Raw genomic sequence first — 18,028 nt, 5'->3', positions numbered from 1 at the left:
GATTGGGGATTAGCCCAATCAGGCCAGGATTCACCTTGACATAAGAATCAGCATGGGGGGCAGGAAGTGAAAAGAATGTGAGCTGAGCTTTACCCTTCAGCAGGGGGGCCAAGACCTACACCTAGCCATCAGGATGCCATCCCTCATTGCTGGTAGTTTTGAACATCTGTAGGAAAGATTCAGCGTTATCTTGGGGGGGTCATCTGGTATGAGCTGGGTGGCAAGAAATAGAAGGTGGGGGAACAGAGAGAGTGAAAGAGCCTATGTGACAGTGATAAAGTCTTATGCCTGTATTCTCCATCAGTGTCATATGGTGAACAATCACATGGGAATAGTGCTTAAAATAAATAACCAAGAGGGTGGATTTATTTACAATCAGAATAAATGGGTAATTGAAGAAAGGCAAAGTGCGTGCTCTCTTCTTTGTGCCGCAAGGAGTCCAGTGTGTTCTTCTTGGGTTTTTCTGGTCACCAGCTGCTGTCTGCAGTGGCAAAGGAAAAGGCTGTTATCTCTGTCACATGGAGAGGTCTCTCTCTCACTTTAACAGACTCATGTTGCTTACATAGATCATGGCTGATGAGCTGCAGCTGTTGGCAATCAGACTGGGACGAGAGGGTGCAGGTGATCCTCATCTGTATTCAGGGAGATGCTGATGATTTCTCAGGACACTTGTCACTATATATATATATATATATATATATATATATATATATATATATATATATATATATATATATATATATATATAAAAGTGATGAAGTTGATATACTCGCATGGCATCAGTCCCACTTTAACTGTAATGTAGGCTCTTCTTAACCATTCTATGTATCTGACCTACCAAAATTTTATGATGCATCAGACTGGAACAAAGCTGTGTAATTTGTAAATGTCCCATTCACACTTATTGTGTAGCTAGGGGTGAAGTCGGTCGACCTCTTTTAGAGCACATTGGTAACACAGTTCAAGTGGAGCAGAGACACTAATGGATGGATACAAGGCACAGCCACAGGCACATTCTGTTGTAAATGGAAATGTTTGTTGCCCATTAACAACTTTATTTTAGATCTCTCTCTCTCACACACTCAGACACTCTCTCTCTCACACACACACAGGTTATTTTAATAAGCAAAAACTAAAAAGGCTAAAAATTTGCTAACTCAAATAAAGGTGAAATGAGCTGAAACAACAAAATCCATGAACAACTTGCTTTATTTCAAATTATTTGCTTTATGGTAAATTTGTTTAAAAAAAAAAAGTTAACAATTGTTTTCTGTTGGGATAACATTAAGGTATTATGTTGGTTTAACTACCTGGGTTGTGGATGTGTAGCTTCCAGCGTTTTAACAATACAGCCCAATTTCCCAATTCTCTTTATCTTGAAGGCGTAGGGCTATGGGGAAGGGCTAGATAGCCCTCGAAAGAGAGATTTTTCAGGACAACACTTGAAACTAAGGGGTAAGACAATACAGGCCAGAATACATTAGCCACAACGGCTGCTTAGCTGCACCCAGAAGTCAAGAGATGCACTTCTTTGTCATTATTATACATTTTTACAACAAACAAACATGTTTTAATACATTCATAATCATGTTTTTGGGCTTTTCACAGTGTCTGGCATAATGTTAATGTTGTTTTTGTGTGTTTGTTTACATATATGAATATGGCCATGGTGTAACTGCAGCATATAGTTACGAGTTTATTGCCACATTAGATTGTTATGATAATATCATATTGTTGCCTTCAGTTATTCCCTGAAGATAAATATAAAAAAAAATACAACTGGAATAACTACAGCAGTCATGATCGTCTCATCTCATACAATATGAAGCAAGAGCTCGCGATGACATATGATGACGTGTGCAGGTGCTGTATTGGTGAACTATTTCTTAGGGGTAAATTTTAAAGCTCTTAGGAATACAAAAACAGAATTAAAATTGGGCATAAAAGTAATTAAAGGCATTTGAAGCTTGAAAAAACATACTAAGGTTTAATCTTCACTTAGTTTTGAGTTTTTAGAATAATTTTAAGTAAGTTTTTGAGCTTGCCACCTTAAATAATGGCAGCTTTGATGTTGGCAGCTTTATTAACAAAATTAATGTTTGCTGCTTCACTAAGTGACCCAAAACTGTGCTAATGCTAGTTCTGAGATCAGGCGCAGTCAACAGTAAATGTTATTAAAGCAGCTGTTCAGTTGTTGAATATGAACTGCAATAAATAACAGAAAATTCGGCTTGTGATTGAGATTCATCAGCTCCAGAAGAGTATAAGCGTATAATCCAGACACGTTCAATTCAAATCAGTTTTACATTTTTGGTTCAAAATGGATTCTGCTCTTGGGTTAAGCTGAAATAACACAATTAAGATGAGTGTAAATGTGTGTCATAATTAAATTAATTTAAACCAATGGTTTATTTTTTTGAGTCTTTCTGCCATTTTCACACTTGCATGTTGTATATGTATACTTTATACAATACTAAGTTTTAATTATGTGACAATATTACCACCCATAAAGGTAAAGAATGCCAATTATAAAGTTCATTTAAATAAAAATTCATTTAAATAAAAAAGGAGATTATAGAGATTTAGAACATCTGTTAAGAACAAATTATCATATTCATAATCATGCATTTATCATCAACTGAGAACAAACAAAAAACAAAGCAATCTGTGTTTATGTATAATAAAAAATAGGCTAACGTCACACATCCCTACATTTAAAAGCTGAGTTTTTACCATTTTTGAATCCATTTAGCAGATCTTCGGGTCAGGTGGCAGCACTTTTAGCTTAGCTTAGCATAGAACATTGAATCGGATTAGACCATTAGCATCTCATCTAATAATGACGAAAGAGTTTGGATAATTTTTCCATTTAAAGCTTGACTCTTCTGTTGTTACATCATGTAGTAACCAAAACCAACTTAAAATGAAAAGTTGCTGATGTTCTAGGTTACTATGACTACAGTAGGAACTATATTCTCATTCTGGTGTAGTAATTAAGGAACTCTTATACCATGGGTGCAGTATGTTCAATGTTATTACGCAGAAGCCAAAAAACGTCTAACTTTCATCAAAAAAAAAACAAAGTAACCACCTGCTTCCACAGTTACATAGCTGGGTACTATTGTCAGGTGTTGTGTAATATTGTAGCATCCGCTGCAGCCATGTTACAGCAACAAAATGAGAATAATGAGAGTACTGTTCCTGTTGGCCAAGAAAATAGCCTCTTTTCATTTTCTGTCAGTCTTACTACATGAGTCAAGATTTAAATAGCAAAATGATAAAAAATCTGGTCATTTTTGCACGAGATGCTAATGATCTAATCTGATTCAATGATTTATGCTAAGCTAAGCTAAAAGTGCTCCATCCAGACCTGAGCTGCGTCCCAAATGGCACACTATACACTATGCAGTCATGCACTATGGACTTATGCACTTATACACACTCAACAGGATAGTATATGTATGTAGTGTTGTCCCAAATGGCACACTAATGTTTTTTTTACTAAGCGGAAATTCAAACCGTTTCCCTGATGACGTTTGACGGTTGCCAAATCAGTGAAATAAACAACCGAATTATCAAATAATACCTGCCGTGAGTGTTGTCGCATTTACCACCGGGAGGCGCTATAATCACTCTCGTAGGAGAATTTTGCTTTCACCATCCAAAATAAATAAAGTTATTCAACATGTGCGTCCGATAGCTCCGCCTTTTCCGCTACGTAAGCAAACCTGCGGACGTTGAGTGCGTGAAGTGTCCATCATTACACACTTTTCATTTTACCGGCTGAATGAGTGCATCATCCGGATAATTAAAGTGCACTTATTATTTTTAGAATTTTCAGTGTGAACACACTTACACTATTTATACTACAAAATGGCGTAGAATAGTGCATGAGTATGCGATTTGGGATGCAGCTCTGGATATCGTCTAAATAGATTCAGAAATGGTAAAACTCAACTGTTTAACTCTAGTGCAGTTGTAAACTGAGCCTACTTAAAAAAAAAAAAAAAAAAAACAGAAAACAGCAGAGAAACTCCTTATGCGTAGTTACAAATGTTTCGAAATATCTTAAATCTGCCCTAAAATGAACAGATGAAACTGTAACTCATAGGTGTTCAACTCAGTTTCCGGAGGGCTGCAGCTCTGCACAGTTTAGTTCCAACCCTGATTAAACACACCTGATCCAACTATTTAAGTCTTTCAGGCTTGTTTCAGTCGTAAGAAAATGTACGAATTTAAAAAGGAGGCGTGGCACCTAACCCCACCCCTAAACCCAACCGTCATTGGGGGATACGCAAATCATACTAAAATGTACGAATTAGATCGTACGAATTTGTACGAATTAGCCACTAAATGAAAAAGTTACGAATTGCCGTGAGATTGTGTTGAACTAAACTGTACAGAGTTGCGGCCCTCCAGGAAACGTTTTAACCCTTACTGCAACTGAAATGAAATAACAACAATCAAACAATGAATACTCTTTTTCCTTCAAGTGTCTTTGTTTAGGTCAAAAGGAAGTTTGTGTGTTAAATTATAAATGGATTTCTCTACAAAGCTGCAAACAACAAAGAACATTTCAGTGTAAGAAGACTTCTAAAAATATATATACAAAGCAAACAACCAAAAGAATCGTATCAAAAATGAATAAAAAGCTATTTCTGACCAAACCTATCAATGTGTGGAATCTTCCACAATGTGTGGAATCTTTTATGAAGGTGTCAGTTACAAGCGGTTGGTTCTTTGATCTCTGTGGAATCAGAAGATGTGTTTGAGATGTTTGATGCCGTAGGTCTGGAAGAACACCAGCAGGATGAGAGTCCAGAGCCCAAGAATGAAACCATCAGGAGGGTGCCAGTCCTTCTGCTTGGGTTTCTGTGAAGACAGAAATTTCATTTTATTTGTTACATTGTAATGTATACAAGATTGTGATTGTCAGACAGTATCCCCTCTTTCTAATTTAAAAGTGTTTCACAGAACAAAATAAAACAAGAAGATATAAGAAATAAAATGAAGGAGAGAATAAACAATAAAAAAAGAGCAGGAATAATACTATTGAGAAATATTGCAAACCAATAAAAGAACCCAAACAAACAGAATGAACAAGAAAATGGTAGATACGATTAGGTCTCATTAGTTAATTATCTGTATATAGTATCATAACCAGTTTGGGCAAGAGCAAAATAGAGACCAATTTCTGATAATCATGCCTAAATGCGTTTTGCAAATATAATCTGTACAAAAATCATATGCGAGTCTATTATGTACAAAATGTCAGATGTGCGTCACGAAGGAAACTAGTGTGCACCCTTGCTCAAAACCATTGGTCAGTATGGGCTTAAATGTCTTGGACAATAAAAGTAACTGCACTTTAGTGAGTCTATATTTTTGGCTGAAGTACCCAAATTTAGTTTACATGTACACAATTTACATTATTTACATAAAACAACAGCACTAGCTTATTTGTTAATAATATTAAGTACATACACTCATCGCCACTTTATTAGGTACACCGGTTTAACTGCTCATGACGGAAATGTCTAATCAGCCAATCACATGGCAGCAACTCAATGCATTTAGGCATGTAGACATAAGCCCCTTTCACACATACAGACCTTTCCGGAAAATTACCGGCAATTTTCCGGAAAGGTTGTATGTGTGAACAGGCCCTTTTTGAAATTACCGGTAAATTTGTTCTGGCTATTATCTGGACAGAGAAGTTGTAACATTACCGGCAATTTGCCGGAATGCTGCGCTGTGTGAATGCAGAAGGAAGATAGCCGGAAAGAGCGCGTCCACGTCTAGAACGTGCTGACGTGAGACACCTGCTTTAGCCAATCAGAACAGTCAGACGCATTCACGTGCGCGCGGTTTATGAGAATAAAAGCCTTTTAATATTTTTCCAGACACCTTCAGCTGCTAGATGTTAGTCAGATAACGTTTCTATGTTCCTTCTTAATGCTAACTGTGTAAATAATTATCGATAAAATGTTTATCATAATCCGTTGTTTGTTTACCTTCAAGCTTTGCGTGTGCCCGTGAGCGCCCATAGCGCCAGCACACACACACACATATCATGAACATCTCGGCATGCGAAAGTGTTTCTCTATGTTTTCATTGGAGTTGTACTCAATACTGATCCATCCGAAGAGTTTGTAATGTAGTCAAATGTTTACAAACACAAGCGCAGCCGTTTAGAGGTCATTTCTCGTTAATGATGTCAGAATTTTCCGGCATTTGGTGTGTGGATGTGTGAATGCTCTTTTCCGGAAAAATTCCGTAACGTCCTCGCCTGTGTGAACAGCGCTTTTTTGAATTTACCGGTAAAGTCGTTCCGGAAATTTTCCGGATATTTACCGGTATCACTGTGTGAAAGGGGCTATAGTCAAGATGATTTGCTGTTGTTCAAACTGAGCATCAGAATAGGGAAGAAAGGTGATTTAATTGACTTTGAATGTGGCATGGTTGTTGGTGCCAGACGGGCTGCTCCGAGTATTTTAGAAACTGCTGATGTATTTGGATTTTCATGCACAGACATTACTAGTGTTTACGGAGAATGGTCCGAAAAAGAGAAAATATCCAGTGAGTGGCAGTTCTGTGGGCACAAACGCCTTGTTGATGCCAGAGGTCAGAGGAGAATGGCTAGACTGGTTCGAGCTGATAGAAAGACAACAGTACAAACACTTGTTACAACCGAGGTATGCAGAAGAGCATCTCTGAATGCACAAATGTCCAACCTTGAGGCAGATGGGCTACAAGAGCAGAAGACCACACCGGGTGCCACTCCTGTCAGCTAAGAACAAGAAACTGAGGCTACAATTAACACAGGCTCACCAAATTGGACAATAGAAGATTGGAAAAAAGTTGCCTGTCTGATGAGTCCTGATTTCTGCAGCGAGATTCAGATGGTAGGGTCAGAATTTGAAATCAACAACATGTAAGCATGGGTCTATCCTGCCTTGTATCAACAATTTAGGCTGGTGGTGGTGATGTAATGGTTAAATGAGGTAGAACAGATCGCCAGAACACCAGTACTACTAAGGTGTACCTAATAAAGTGGCCAATAAGTGTATGTTCTATTATATGTTAAAAAAACTTTGGTTAGAAATACCAAATAGCAAAAATCACTTTTGAAGATTTTTTTTTAATCTTAGCGTCTTTTAAAATGTTAGAAAGTTGAATAATAAAACACATTTCATTTGGCAAAAGTTTATTTTCTTTTTAAATTCGGTATCAGCCAAATTATTAAATGATATAACTTTTGCTGTTAACAATAAATAATAAATGAAACCTTATTGTAAATGTTACCAAATATGAATAATAAAAAAATTATGATAGGAAACACTAATGAAAAACAATTCAATCAATTGAATGGAAGACACAAGTTGTATTGAATAAATAAAATAGAGGGGCAAAATAAATTTATTAAAGTAATAAAAAGTACACAAAGAAAGAAAGAAAGAAAGAACCGCACACCTGCTCTTCAGCATCAGAACTCATCTGCCTCAGTCAATGTTTGCACATTTACAGCTACATCATCACTTTGTGTAAGAATATTATACATTTAAATCAGCCACCATTAAACATGCATCACCCGACGTGCATTTATATGCTAATGCCGACTGAATATTCTCCAGAGAAGAACGATTTTACCTCTAAAAAGAAAGCGCTCATAACTTTTGCATTTATATTAGATGAACTTGTGAGAGGCTGCCTGCTGTAGGTGAACATGACTGCATGTTTCACTGTAGACATCCATTATCAACCTAAATAGAGCTAGAGCCTGAGGCAGGACTCAACACTGACCCAAGAAATTAGGTGCACGTACACACGCTGCCCACCAGAGCGCACATGACCTTTCATCCGAATGGCAACAACCAGATGAACCCAAGAAAAGGCCTTCGTGTGAGATACAGCTTTGGAAAAAGATACAGAATAATTGGTTTGTGTGTGTTTAAGCCTGTGAGCACAAGTGTGTTCACAGTCTTTCCGGTGACACTTTAGAATAACCAACCCAAGCTCATTCTGAAAACGTAGTCCCGCAGACATTTCTGGAGACAGCGGAATACGTCTCGGGGGGTAAATACTGCCGCGTTAATTTTTTTCAAGCGAACGCTGCGGGGCGGTGTGACGCCGTTCCCTTTTGCGCTTGCCTTACCTCCTTGTGGAGGGCTTCCTCGCTGCAACCCGTTTGTCCGCTCAGCGTGTACGTCGGCAGGCTCGAGATGCGGAGAGGGGTCGACCACGGCAACCGGTTTCAAGTCCGGAGAAGAGCAGCTCCAGCAATCAGGTAAGACAAAAACAAAATCCCAAAAATTAAGTGAACGAGTTTCGTGACAGGGCGAGAACGCGGCTAAATCCGAAAACGCGGTGGAATAAAAAAAAAAAAAAATCAGGGCTTTTGTTTTTTTGGACGGCTTTTGTGAACTGTTGCTCGGGTTTAGGGAAGTGAGCGGGCGGGCGGGTTGATCGGTAAAATTGGTTGGGTTCGGGGAAGGAGGAGGGCGAGTCGGCCGATTGGCCGGTCGCGCAGTCATTCATCCGGTCAGTCGGATGGCGGCCTCCTGCGGGTTCACGCGAGAACAGCGCGGCCATGAACCGCGCTCGCGAGAGGCGTCTGAGGTGCGAAAAAGCGCGCAACATTGGCCTCTTGCGGATTCGCGAAAACAAAAACTGCAGCCGTACGTACCCGCCGGGACGTATTCTGCGGTCTCCAGAAACGTCCGCGGGACTAAGTTTCCACAATGAGCCCGGGTTGAGAATAACTATATGTTATAACTAGTTAATAGTCCATTAATAAACTGTTAGTTAATGAGTTATAAATGACTTGTTAACTGTGTTTCAATGATTTATTATTATTCAATATTCAACATCTGTTGTATATTTACAAAAACTAGAAACGTTAACAGTTTTGTTAATTTTGGTTAAGTAGAGTCATGTGAGATGATATGGCAGTGAAAAAATGAATTAGGCAAAACACATGAAACAATCAAGTAAAACACGTGGTATAGAAATAAAAATTATCAATGGGAAGTAAAATGTAGTGACAAACCAAAATCCCTGACATTTCATGACCTTCAATGTTGTGCCACAAACTTTCCATGTACATATCAGAGAACAATTTAATACATTCTATGGCACCTTTAAATGTTGTATGTCATTGAAAATACTGTCTGCTGTCTGTGTTTACGCATGCATTCTATAAGGCTGATATACTCTGTATGGATTTTCCATATAAAAGATGAGCGATATGAAAAATAATAGTGGCTATTTTTCAGGTTGTGGACATTAAACCACAGTTCTACATCATACAATGAGAGAGGTTCAAAGTTGGTGAGAAAATGGTGATTAAATGTTTCTTTTAGCAGGGGAACAATTCCTTTAAAAACCATAGAGATGCCACTATACAGCATTCAAATCTTGTGAAGCTGTAGCAGCAGAGGTCTTGCTGTGCCCTTTGGCTGATATGCGATTTATCTTGCTCTAGTTGTTTACCACATGTGAAAGCTGATGGCATTTTATTTTTCTATACTAAAATGTGTCATAGCCTACAATTCAGAAGATGTCATCATAGTACGTTCTACATAGCAAGCTGCAGGTTCATTAGTTCCATGTCCCACAGTGTGATTTTTTAATGATCTCATATGACTGAAACATATAAACTGTATATATTCAGTTCAATTGAATGTGTCTTTATTTCTATAAGGCTTTTATACTGTAGATTGTGTCAAAGCAGCTTAACATAGAATTTCTAGTACATTGAAACTGTGTCAGTTCAGTTTTCAGAGTTGAAGTTCAGTTTAGTTCAGTTCATCGTGGTTTGATTTTCACTGCTGAAAGTCCAAACACTGAAGAGCAAATCCATTGATGCTTAGCTCTACAAGTCCCAAACCAAGCAAACCAGTGGCAACAGTGGAAATGAAGGAAAAAACCTTGAGAGAAACCAGACTTCTCCTCGAGCCAAATTTCTCGTGCAGAGCTGCAGTCTAGGAGCTGGGGGCTGGAGAACACTGGACATACATCATGGAGAAGCTGCAGGTTATTGCAGCTTCTCCACTCCCGACTCCTCCACTACCACCTCAGCATCTGCTCACGATACGACCTGGTCCAGGATTATGGATACCTCTAGAAGACCTCTATGGTTGGCATCAACTCTTCACAGGTCTTGGATCAATGACACTACACAATCTTTATGCTGCGTTCACACCAGACGCAGAACTCGCAACAAGCATAAGGGATTTACATGTTAAGTCAATGCAAATGCGCAAATAGACATCCTGCGAAACGATATGCGCGAATGGCGCGTAACGAATGACGTGAATTGGGCGAATGGCACGGTGTGAATGATGCGATACGCGCAAATTGAGCATTTTTGCGCGTTTGATGCATTTGACGCGCAAATTGCTCAAGTTCAAAAATCTGAACTTAAGTGGGGCTCTTGTGTGGGCGTGATTATGACGTAGCATCTGTTGTTGGTGTCTCGGGGGAAATCCTCCAGCCGACCCCGAAAACAGTTTATCAAACTGGGCTCGGCTCAGTCAGAAGCACCACTGAAAGCCTCCATCATCCAGGTTAAGTTTCTGGAAGACTTTATGAGCTCACAAAGCTGGATGCACCTCTGAAAGGATCTAGTGGACTCAGACATGGCCCTTAACGCGTCTCCGCGTCTGTTCTGAAGTGAATTTGACGCGCGAAAAAAGCTGATTTGATGCGCGAATGAAGCGAGTGAACTCAAATGTTCAAGAGGCTATTCACCTGCGAATATCACGATTTATCCGCGCGTTCCGCATCTGTTGTGAACACAGCATTAGAGGTCCCAGATTGAGTATCCCTAGGTATATAAAGAAACTTTTGGCATCATGGCAAACTTAGTGGAAGACTAAGTTCCTTAACACTTTCCCCACCAGCATTTTTATAGTTGCCAGCATTTTTGATGATTTTTACCTAAGGTGGAGTTCATAATCGTCAGATAGCCATTGTTTTCAAACTACATGACTTACATAGAGTAGCATTCAGCTTCTGCTGTTTTTATACTGCATGATGGATCTGTGACAGGAGGAACACACTGCATGACTACAAAACAATTAGCGACAACTCACCACTCACAAATGCACATGAGAATTGATAAGATGACCCAAGAAATGTGCGATATTTTAATAATATTTTAATCTGTCATAAAGATGGCCCATGCTCAAAATGCTGATTTTACAGTGAAAGGGCAAAATAATTAAAGACGATTATGAAGGGTGAAATGTTTGGAGAGATGAAGAGAACAAGGACAGTGCATTGTGCAAATACAGAAAAAATAGGTGAATGTCAATTAATAATTTAGCAATATGCTGCTGATTAAGCAAGTGTTTCTTCGTTTCTCTTTAAAGTTATTGTAAAGTACATGTGTAATGACATTAAGATCGAATCGAATCGAATCTAATATATGGTTAAGTTTTTAGTCATGACACTTTCAAAATAATTCAGCATAAATCTGCAGATTTTTAACAAAATTCTCAGCAGAAATAGCAAAAAATTGGCCTCAGATTCTGTCTGGCCCTACCCATAACTCATAAAGATAAAAAGCACAACCCTGTTAGATCATGCACCGGGGCGCAAATTGTATTTTTCCTTCCTTAAAATGGCAAAAGTGGTTTCAGACATGCTTTAGCACCATGTGCTTTAGACTTTGTGCCTAGATTGTTAAAACAGAGCTCGTAGATTTAAACTGTACTATAAACTGCACAAATAAATGTGAATTCTAATTGAATACATTTATACAATACTAACACATGTGTAATGACATTAAAATCGAATCGAATCGAATCTAATATATGGATACAAGTTCTCTTGTTTTATTTACAATGATATGATAGGATACAGTCTGTGTGTGTGAAGCTGCTGCACTTGCGCAATGTTGACTCAGTAGCTTCACTCACAGTACAACTCCAATCAGAAAGTTGCAATTTTATCTTAAAGTTATTTAAAAACTAAATACTTTTCAAAAAAAGATGGATGCAAGTCAGTCGAGATTAATATGAGATTAGGGAAAAGTAAGCTTGTTACATTACCTTTAACTAGAGCCACAACAAAAATGAAGATAGTGTAGAGTGACATTATTTCAAGATTATTAGTGCTCAAGACATCAGGTTAAAAATTGTAATTTTTGATTGTAATTTTTGAATGCACATGCACCTTGGTTAGTTATGGGATCAGCCTTTTTTTTTTTACCTGGTGAATGATGAAATGGGTGACACATTTCTGATGTTGCAGAAGGAATGTGAAAGACTAGAATATCAGACTTGAGACTTTTTGAGGGGTCAGGTGAGTCCCTTATAAGTATTTTTTTTACTTATTTAAAATTTTAAAATATACCAACTGCAAATTTAGGTTACACTAATGACATATCATACACCCGGCACAGAAAGGCGCAAGATGTGTATGGCGCGATTTGTAGCTATTTTCAGACCAGCACAACACTAAATTTCACGTTTTGCACTATGTTGTTTAAATAGCAAATTGATTTGCGCCACTTTGTGGATTCATGGGTGTCCTGGTCTAAGATAGACGTGTGTTAAGGCGCATTGTTGGAGCGTTGCTATTTTGAGTAACTGAAATAGACAGCGCCATTGACCAAGTAAAAGCAGGTCTAAAGTCTAGCACAGATCATGTTAGTTATGCGCCTATGCAGCTCCAAACACTTACACATTGCTTAATACACTCAGTACGTACATCAATACAAAAAATATCTTTACATAAGAAGAAATTAATCTAATTAATCTTAATAAACTAATATAAACTAATCTTAATAAATCTGATTAGATTTGCATTGTAAACATTAGATAGAAGTTAAAAAATCTATTATTTTTCATTTCATATGATAAGTTATTAGTTCTGACACTTCCAAAATAATTCCACATAAATCTGCAGATTTTTAACAAAATTCACAGCAGAAATAGGAAAAAATTGGCCTTAGATTCTGTCTGGCCCTACCCAAAACTCATAAAGATAAAAAGCACAACCCTGTTAGATCATGCACCGGGGCGCAAATTGTATTTTTCCTTCCTTAAAATGGCAAAAGTGGTTTCAGATATGCGCTTTAGACTTTGTGCCTAGATTGTTAAAACAGAGCCCGTAAAACTGTACTATTAACTGCACAAATAAATGTGAATTCTAATTCAATACATTTATACAATACTAACACATTTTTATAATACTTTAAAATAAAATAAATAATTTTAAAATAATTTATAGAATTTTACTTTGTTACAATAATAAAAACTGCCTCACATCAATACATTTTTTACTAATGTTTAACCCTTTTTGCTTTTTTTTTTTTTTGATTCTGCAAAGATGCTATAAACTACTCTCTGCAAAAAAAATTTGGAAATTATGAAAATGTGTAACAAAACTTGAATCAAGCTTTCCCAAATGCACGTAAAACATTCAGAGATTTGCCTCAGTTTCTAATGCTCAGACTGAAAAGTACCACATTTTCCTTTGAATGGCATTGCATTATTTCTTAGAATTATTTGATTTGATTTGCACCCACTTATAATGCAGACTCTTATTATTAAAAATTTTACATTGAATAAAATTGCTAGCATTTCAACAACTCGCAGACCTCCTGCAGTTTCGCCCCATTCGGAGCCCCTGCTGATCCTGTTTATTACACACTTTTAATATAAATATTTTCACTCAAAGCAATATTTCGCATCCATTTACTTATTTGATTATATGAGAACAATAAGACCGTTATGATGAATGTGGAGCTGGCATAATGTTGCATACCGCACATAATGATAAAGCACTCTAGAATTACTGTATAGCTGTGAAATAGTACCAGATCTGGGTCGCATTATAATTTGATTTCATTTTAGAAAATAATATTAGTTATTTAATAGTCTGCTATAACAAAACACCCAGGAGAAGAAAAAAAAGACAATGACCAAAGCAGATGAACATTTTCCGTTTTTCTCTGAATTGTAATATATTCACAAAGCACAGAAGGCTCCCTCTCCCTTTCTCCCTTACACACAGACAGCACAGGAAATTGTGGTCAGTAACACCCTGCTACTTTCTCAAGTGCACATATTATATTATGAATAATTCAGGATTTAATAATTTCCTGATTTGCATTTGATTTCCTCATGGACTTGTACGCAAAGTGCTATGATTGATGAGAATCAAGCATTTTCAGAAAGTGGAGAAATAATGTAATAATAAACTGAAGATATTTGAAACAAATCTAAATTCTGTTTATGCAAAGAGACTTTTACCATAATACACAGAAATAATAAAACAACCTTCTTTCTTAAGAAACAACAATATACGTTTCTACAGAAGTATTTAAATCGTACATTTACAAAAATAGAAATGACTATTATAATTATTAGTAGTAGTAGTATAAGGAACTTATCAAAGTACTGGCCGCCAATATTTATAGGGCAACACTGGATTTATTTAAAGCTGTTTGTATATTAGCATATGAAAAAGGTTGACACTTATTAATTATATGGACATATTGAGTTGCGCATCTTTTACATAATTCAATGTTTTTCCACAGAGCACAATCCATAAATACTCCCTAAATCAAAACAGAATCATTACAAAATGTCAGACCTGCATCTAACACAAATACAAAACAATACAAAATACCAGACACAATAATGCATAGGGAAAGCAACCGGTGTACCAACCCTAACTCTAACCCAGGCTTATTATGAAAATGTACCCCTATATACATTTCTGGAGAGTGCCACATATGTTCCAGGAGGTACATCTTTTGCAGTTTTGTTTTCATGAATCAACCAGGCCACTCTGTATGCTTTTTCAGATCTCAAATTTCTTTTGAGTGTGCCATTTGCATCTGCCGTACTGGTGTACATCCATCAGAGGCCGCTGTTGTTTGACTGATGAACAGACTCACTGATCTACTAACCCACCCTCCTTCATCCCTAAACTCAACCAATAGTGTTTTCAAAAGCACCGATTGACCCGCCCACCCACTTCCCTAAACCCAACCGACAGTGTTTTCAAAAGCAATCCACAAAAAGAAAAAAAAATAGATTTTTACCACATTTTCAGATTTTTCCACAATCTCACCCTGTTATCTGCACGTTTATTATATTTTTTGGCTTTTATTTTTGTCTTACCTGCTTTCTAGAACGGTTCTACGTAGAACTTGAACCTCATCAGCCCCTTTCACACATACAGATCTTTCCGGAAAATTTCCGGCACTTTTCCGGAAAGGTTGTATGCGTGAACAGGTCCTTTATGAAAATACCGGTAAATTCGTTCTGGCTATTTTCCGGAAAGAGAAGTTGTAACATTACCGGCAATTTGCCGGAATGCTGCGCGTGTGAATGCAGAAGGAAGATTGCCGTAATAAGCGCGTGCACGTCTAGAACGTGCTGACGTGAAACGTCTGCTTTAGCCAATCACAACAGTCAGACGCATTTACGTCCGCGCGGTTTGTGAGAATAAAAGCCTTTGAATATTTTTCCAGAAACATTTAGCTGCTAGAAGTTAGTCAGATCACGTTTATATGTTCTTCTTAATGCCAACTGTGTAAATAATCATCAATAAGATGCTTATGATAAGCCGTTGTTTGTTTACCTTCAAGCTTTGCGTGTGCCTGTGAAACAGCCTGTGAGCGCCTGCACACGCACATATTATGAACATCTCGACATGCGAAAGTGATCCTGCGAAAGTTGTTCACAATATTGATCATCCACAGAGTTTGTAATTTAGTCAAATGTTTACAAATACAAGCGCAGCCATTTAGAGCTCATTTGTGGTGAATGATGTCAGAATTTACCGGTATTTTGGAATGGATGTGTGAATGCTCTTTTCCGGAAAATTTCCGTAACGTCCTCGCCTGTGTGAACAGCACTTTTTTATATTTTTTATATAATATACCGGTAAAGTCGTTCCGGAAATTTTCCAGTAATTTACCGGTATCACTATGTGAAAGGGGCTATTGTCACGGTCAACTTTACACAGCGAGCCACCAGACAAACTAATAACAGCAGAATAGCTGTCCACATGGAGGTAAGCGGTCAGCTGCTAGCACAAAAAGAACAACGTCATAGCGCCCCATTGCGTTCGTTTAAACCATAAAATGCAGCCATATGTAGGTCTGGATACATTTGTGATCTCCAGAAATGTATATAGGAGTATTGTTGACTCTGAGAACTTGCATTAAACTGCTAGACAGTCACGGTTCAATCTAAACAGTGTTTATTAACAGCAGGCACAAGAGATACACTTTGTACCGCCACATAAACATACTGAATGACTGCGTGACTGAGTGAGAGCGAGGTAAAGGGGGAGGAGCTACACAGAACACTACAGATCCCATATGCACACTGTCATAAGGATAAATGCACTACAACTATGCTTTCGGAATAAGCCTCTGTTACCCTAACCAGTATTAAGGTTGTTCATTGTATAGTCACAAAATTGAATCGATTCATATACACAGACACAAATCTTCACTTTTTTCAACTTTCTTAGTTTCGCAACATGACCATTAACTATGTATTTCAATAGCCATTTTTTCGCATTCCCTAACACAACTTTTAACCTGTTGTATTTATTATTTGCAATATCTTTCGTACCAACAAATTCTCACTCCTGATGGTCATTACAATTTTATTTACAAATACTAGGTACAAGTAGAGCTGCAATTCATTCAAAAGACATGAACAGTCATGAAAACGGTTATTATGCCAGTTTTGGTTATCAAATGCTAAAATACGTTAGAATAAACACTTAAGTACTCTTTACTTTCATTTTATAGTTTATAATATTTTTTCATATTTAGATATAAAGTAAATTTCCCAGTACTGGGTTGTGGATGAAAGGGCATCTGCTGTGTGAAGCATATGCTAGATAAGTTGGTGGTTCATTCTGCTGTGGCGACCCATGATGAATGAAGAGACTAGGCCGAAGGAAAATGAATAAATGATATGAAGTAAATCAGTGGTCCCCAACCTTTTTATCACTGCGGACTGGTCAACACTTGAACATTTCCCAGGAGGGTTGTGGGATGGGGTTCGACGCAGATTGCAAGGCTAACGCTTAAAAAATTCCAGGGGGGGATTGGATTGGAGGGTGTGGTTCTACGTAGATTGCTAGGTGACCATCAATGTTTTCTCAGAGTATGACAAGCTGACAAAACGTTGCTGCAACTCTGGTACAAGTTTTATTTATGGACAAAATTAAAAACACTGCAGCGTTTAGGTGCTCTGTGTTTGTCTGAAGTAATTAGTCTACCAAAATGTGTGCTGTCGTCTCACAGTAAGAAGGTCGCTGGTTTGAGCCTTGGCTGGGTCAGTTGGCGTTTCTGTGTGGAGTCTGCATGTTCTTCCCATGTTCGCGTGGGTTTCCTCCGGGTGCTCCGGTTTCCCCACAGTCCAAAGACATGCGCTATAGGTGAATTGGGTAAGCTAAATTGAGTGTGTATGGATAATTCCCAGTTGCAGCTGGAAGGGCATCCGCTGCATAAAAACGTGCTGGATAAGTTGGCGGTTCATTCCGCTGTGGTGACCCCAGATTAATAAAGGGACTATTCTGAAAAGAAAATTAATGAATTAATGAATAATTAATGATTTCTTGTGCAGCCCAGTACCAACTGTGCAGCCCAGGGGTTGGGGACCACTAAAGTAAAATATAGCTATGAAGAACCTCTTTAGAAATCTATTTAGAATGACCCCCCCCCCCTCTCCAAAAAAGATAGAATACAGCCACACATCTTCTTTCCTAAGCTTTAACTCCCTAAAGCTGCATCGCTGAGGTGTGAAACTTTCAAGCCAACAAATAAACTATTCAAAGCTGAAGGCGGGCATTCTCAAAGCAGAATTCATCATGACGGGCAGATTAATTGAGTTTGGAGAAAAGCACCTTCAGCTGAGTACACTATGATTAGTCTCTGACATTTAAAGCCCGATTAGAAGCAGAAACAATTGCTGCACAAAGGGGATAACCTCATCCTCAGAGAAGATAGACGCTTTGACACAAGAGACAGCGTGACTAACAA

At 37.9% G+C, this 18,028-nt stretch overlaps 2 protein-coding genes across 3 annotated transcripts in view; both read right to left on the bottom strand.

The window, feature by feature from the left end:
• zzz3 (zinc finger, ZZ-type containing 3) overlaps window positions 1-18,028 on the bottom strand; it is a 675,084-nt gene that overhangs the window by 324,835 nt on the left and 332,221 nt on the right. The gene's annotated exons all lie outside the window — the stretch shown is intronic.
• pigk (phosphatidylinositol glycan anchor biosynthesis, class K) overlaps window positions 1,192-18,028 on the bottom strand; it is a 70,689-nt gene continuing 53,852 nt past the window's right edge. Inside the window, exons 11-12 of one of the 2 annotated variants that reach the window (XR_015477678.1) lie at window positions 4,425-4,872; window positions 1,192-4,143 (exon numbers count right to left, since the gene is read on the bottom strand). Coding sequence is in view for 1 of the 2 variants with exons in the window: in NM_001002149.1 (NP_001002149.1) it covers window positions 4,756-4,872 (117 nt within the window). In the remaining variant the exon portion in view is untranslated. 2 annotated transcript variants of the gene reach the window in all.

The sequence above is a fragment of the Danio rerio genome, chromosome 2 (assembly GCF_052040795.2).
Source record: "Danio rerio strain M-AB ecotype USA chromosome 2, GRCz13ab, whole genome shotgun sequence".
In the NCBI taxonomy this organism is placed as follows: domain Eukaryota; kingdom Metazoa; phylum Chordata; class Actinopteri; order Cypriniformes; family Danionidae; genus Danio; species Danio rerio.
The sequence above is the reverse complement of the archived record's forward strand: the minus strand, read 5'-3'. Positions and strand labels throughout refer to the sequence as shown.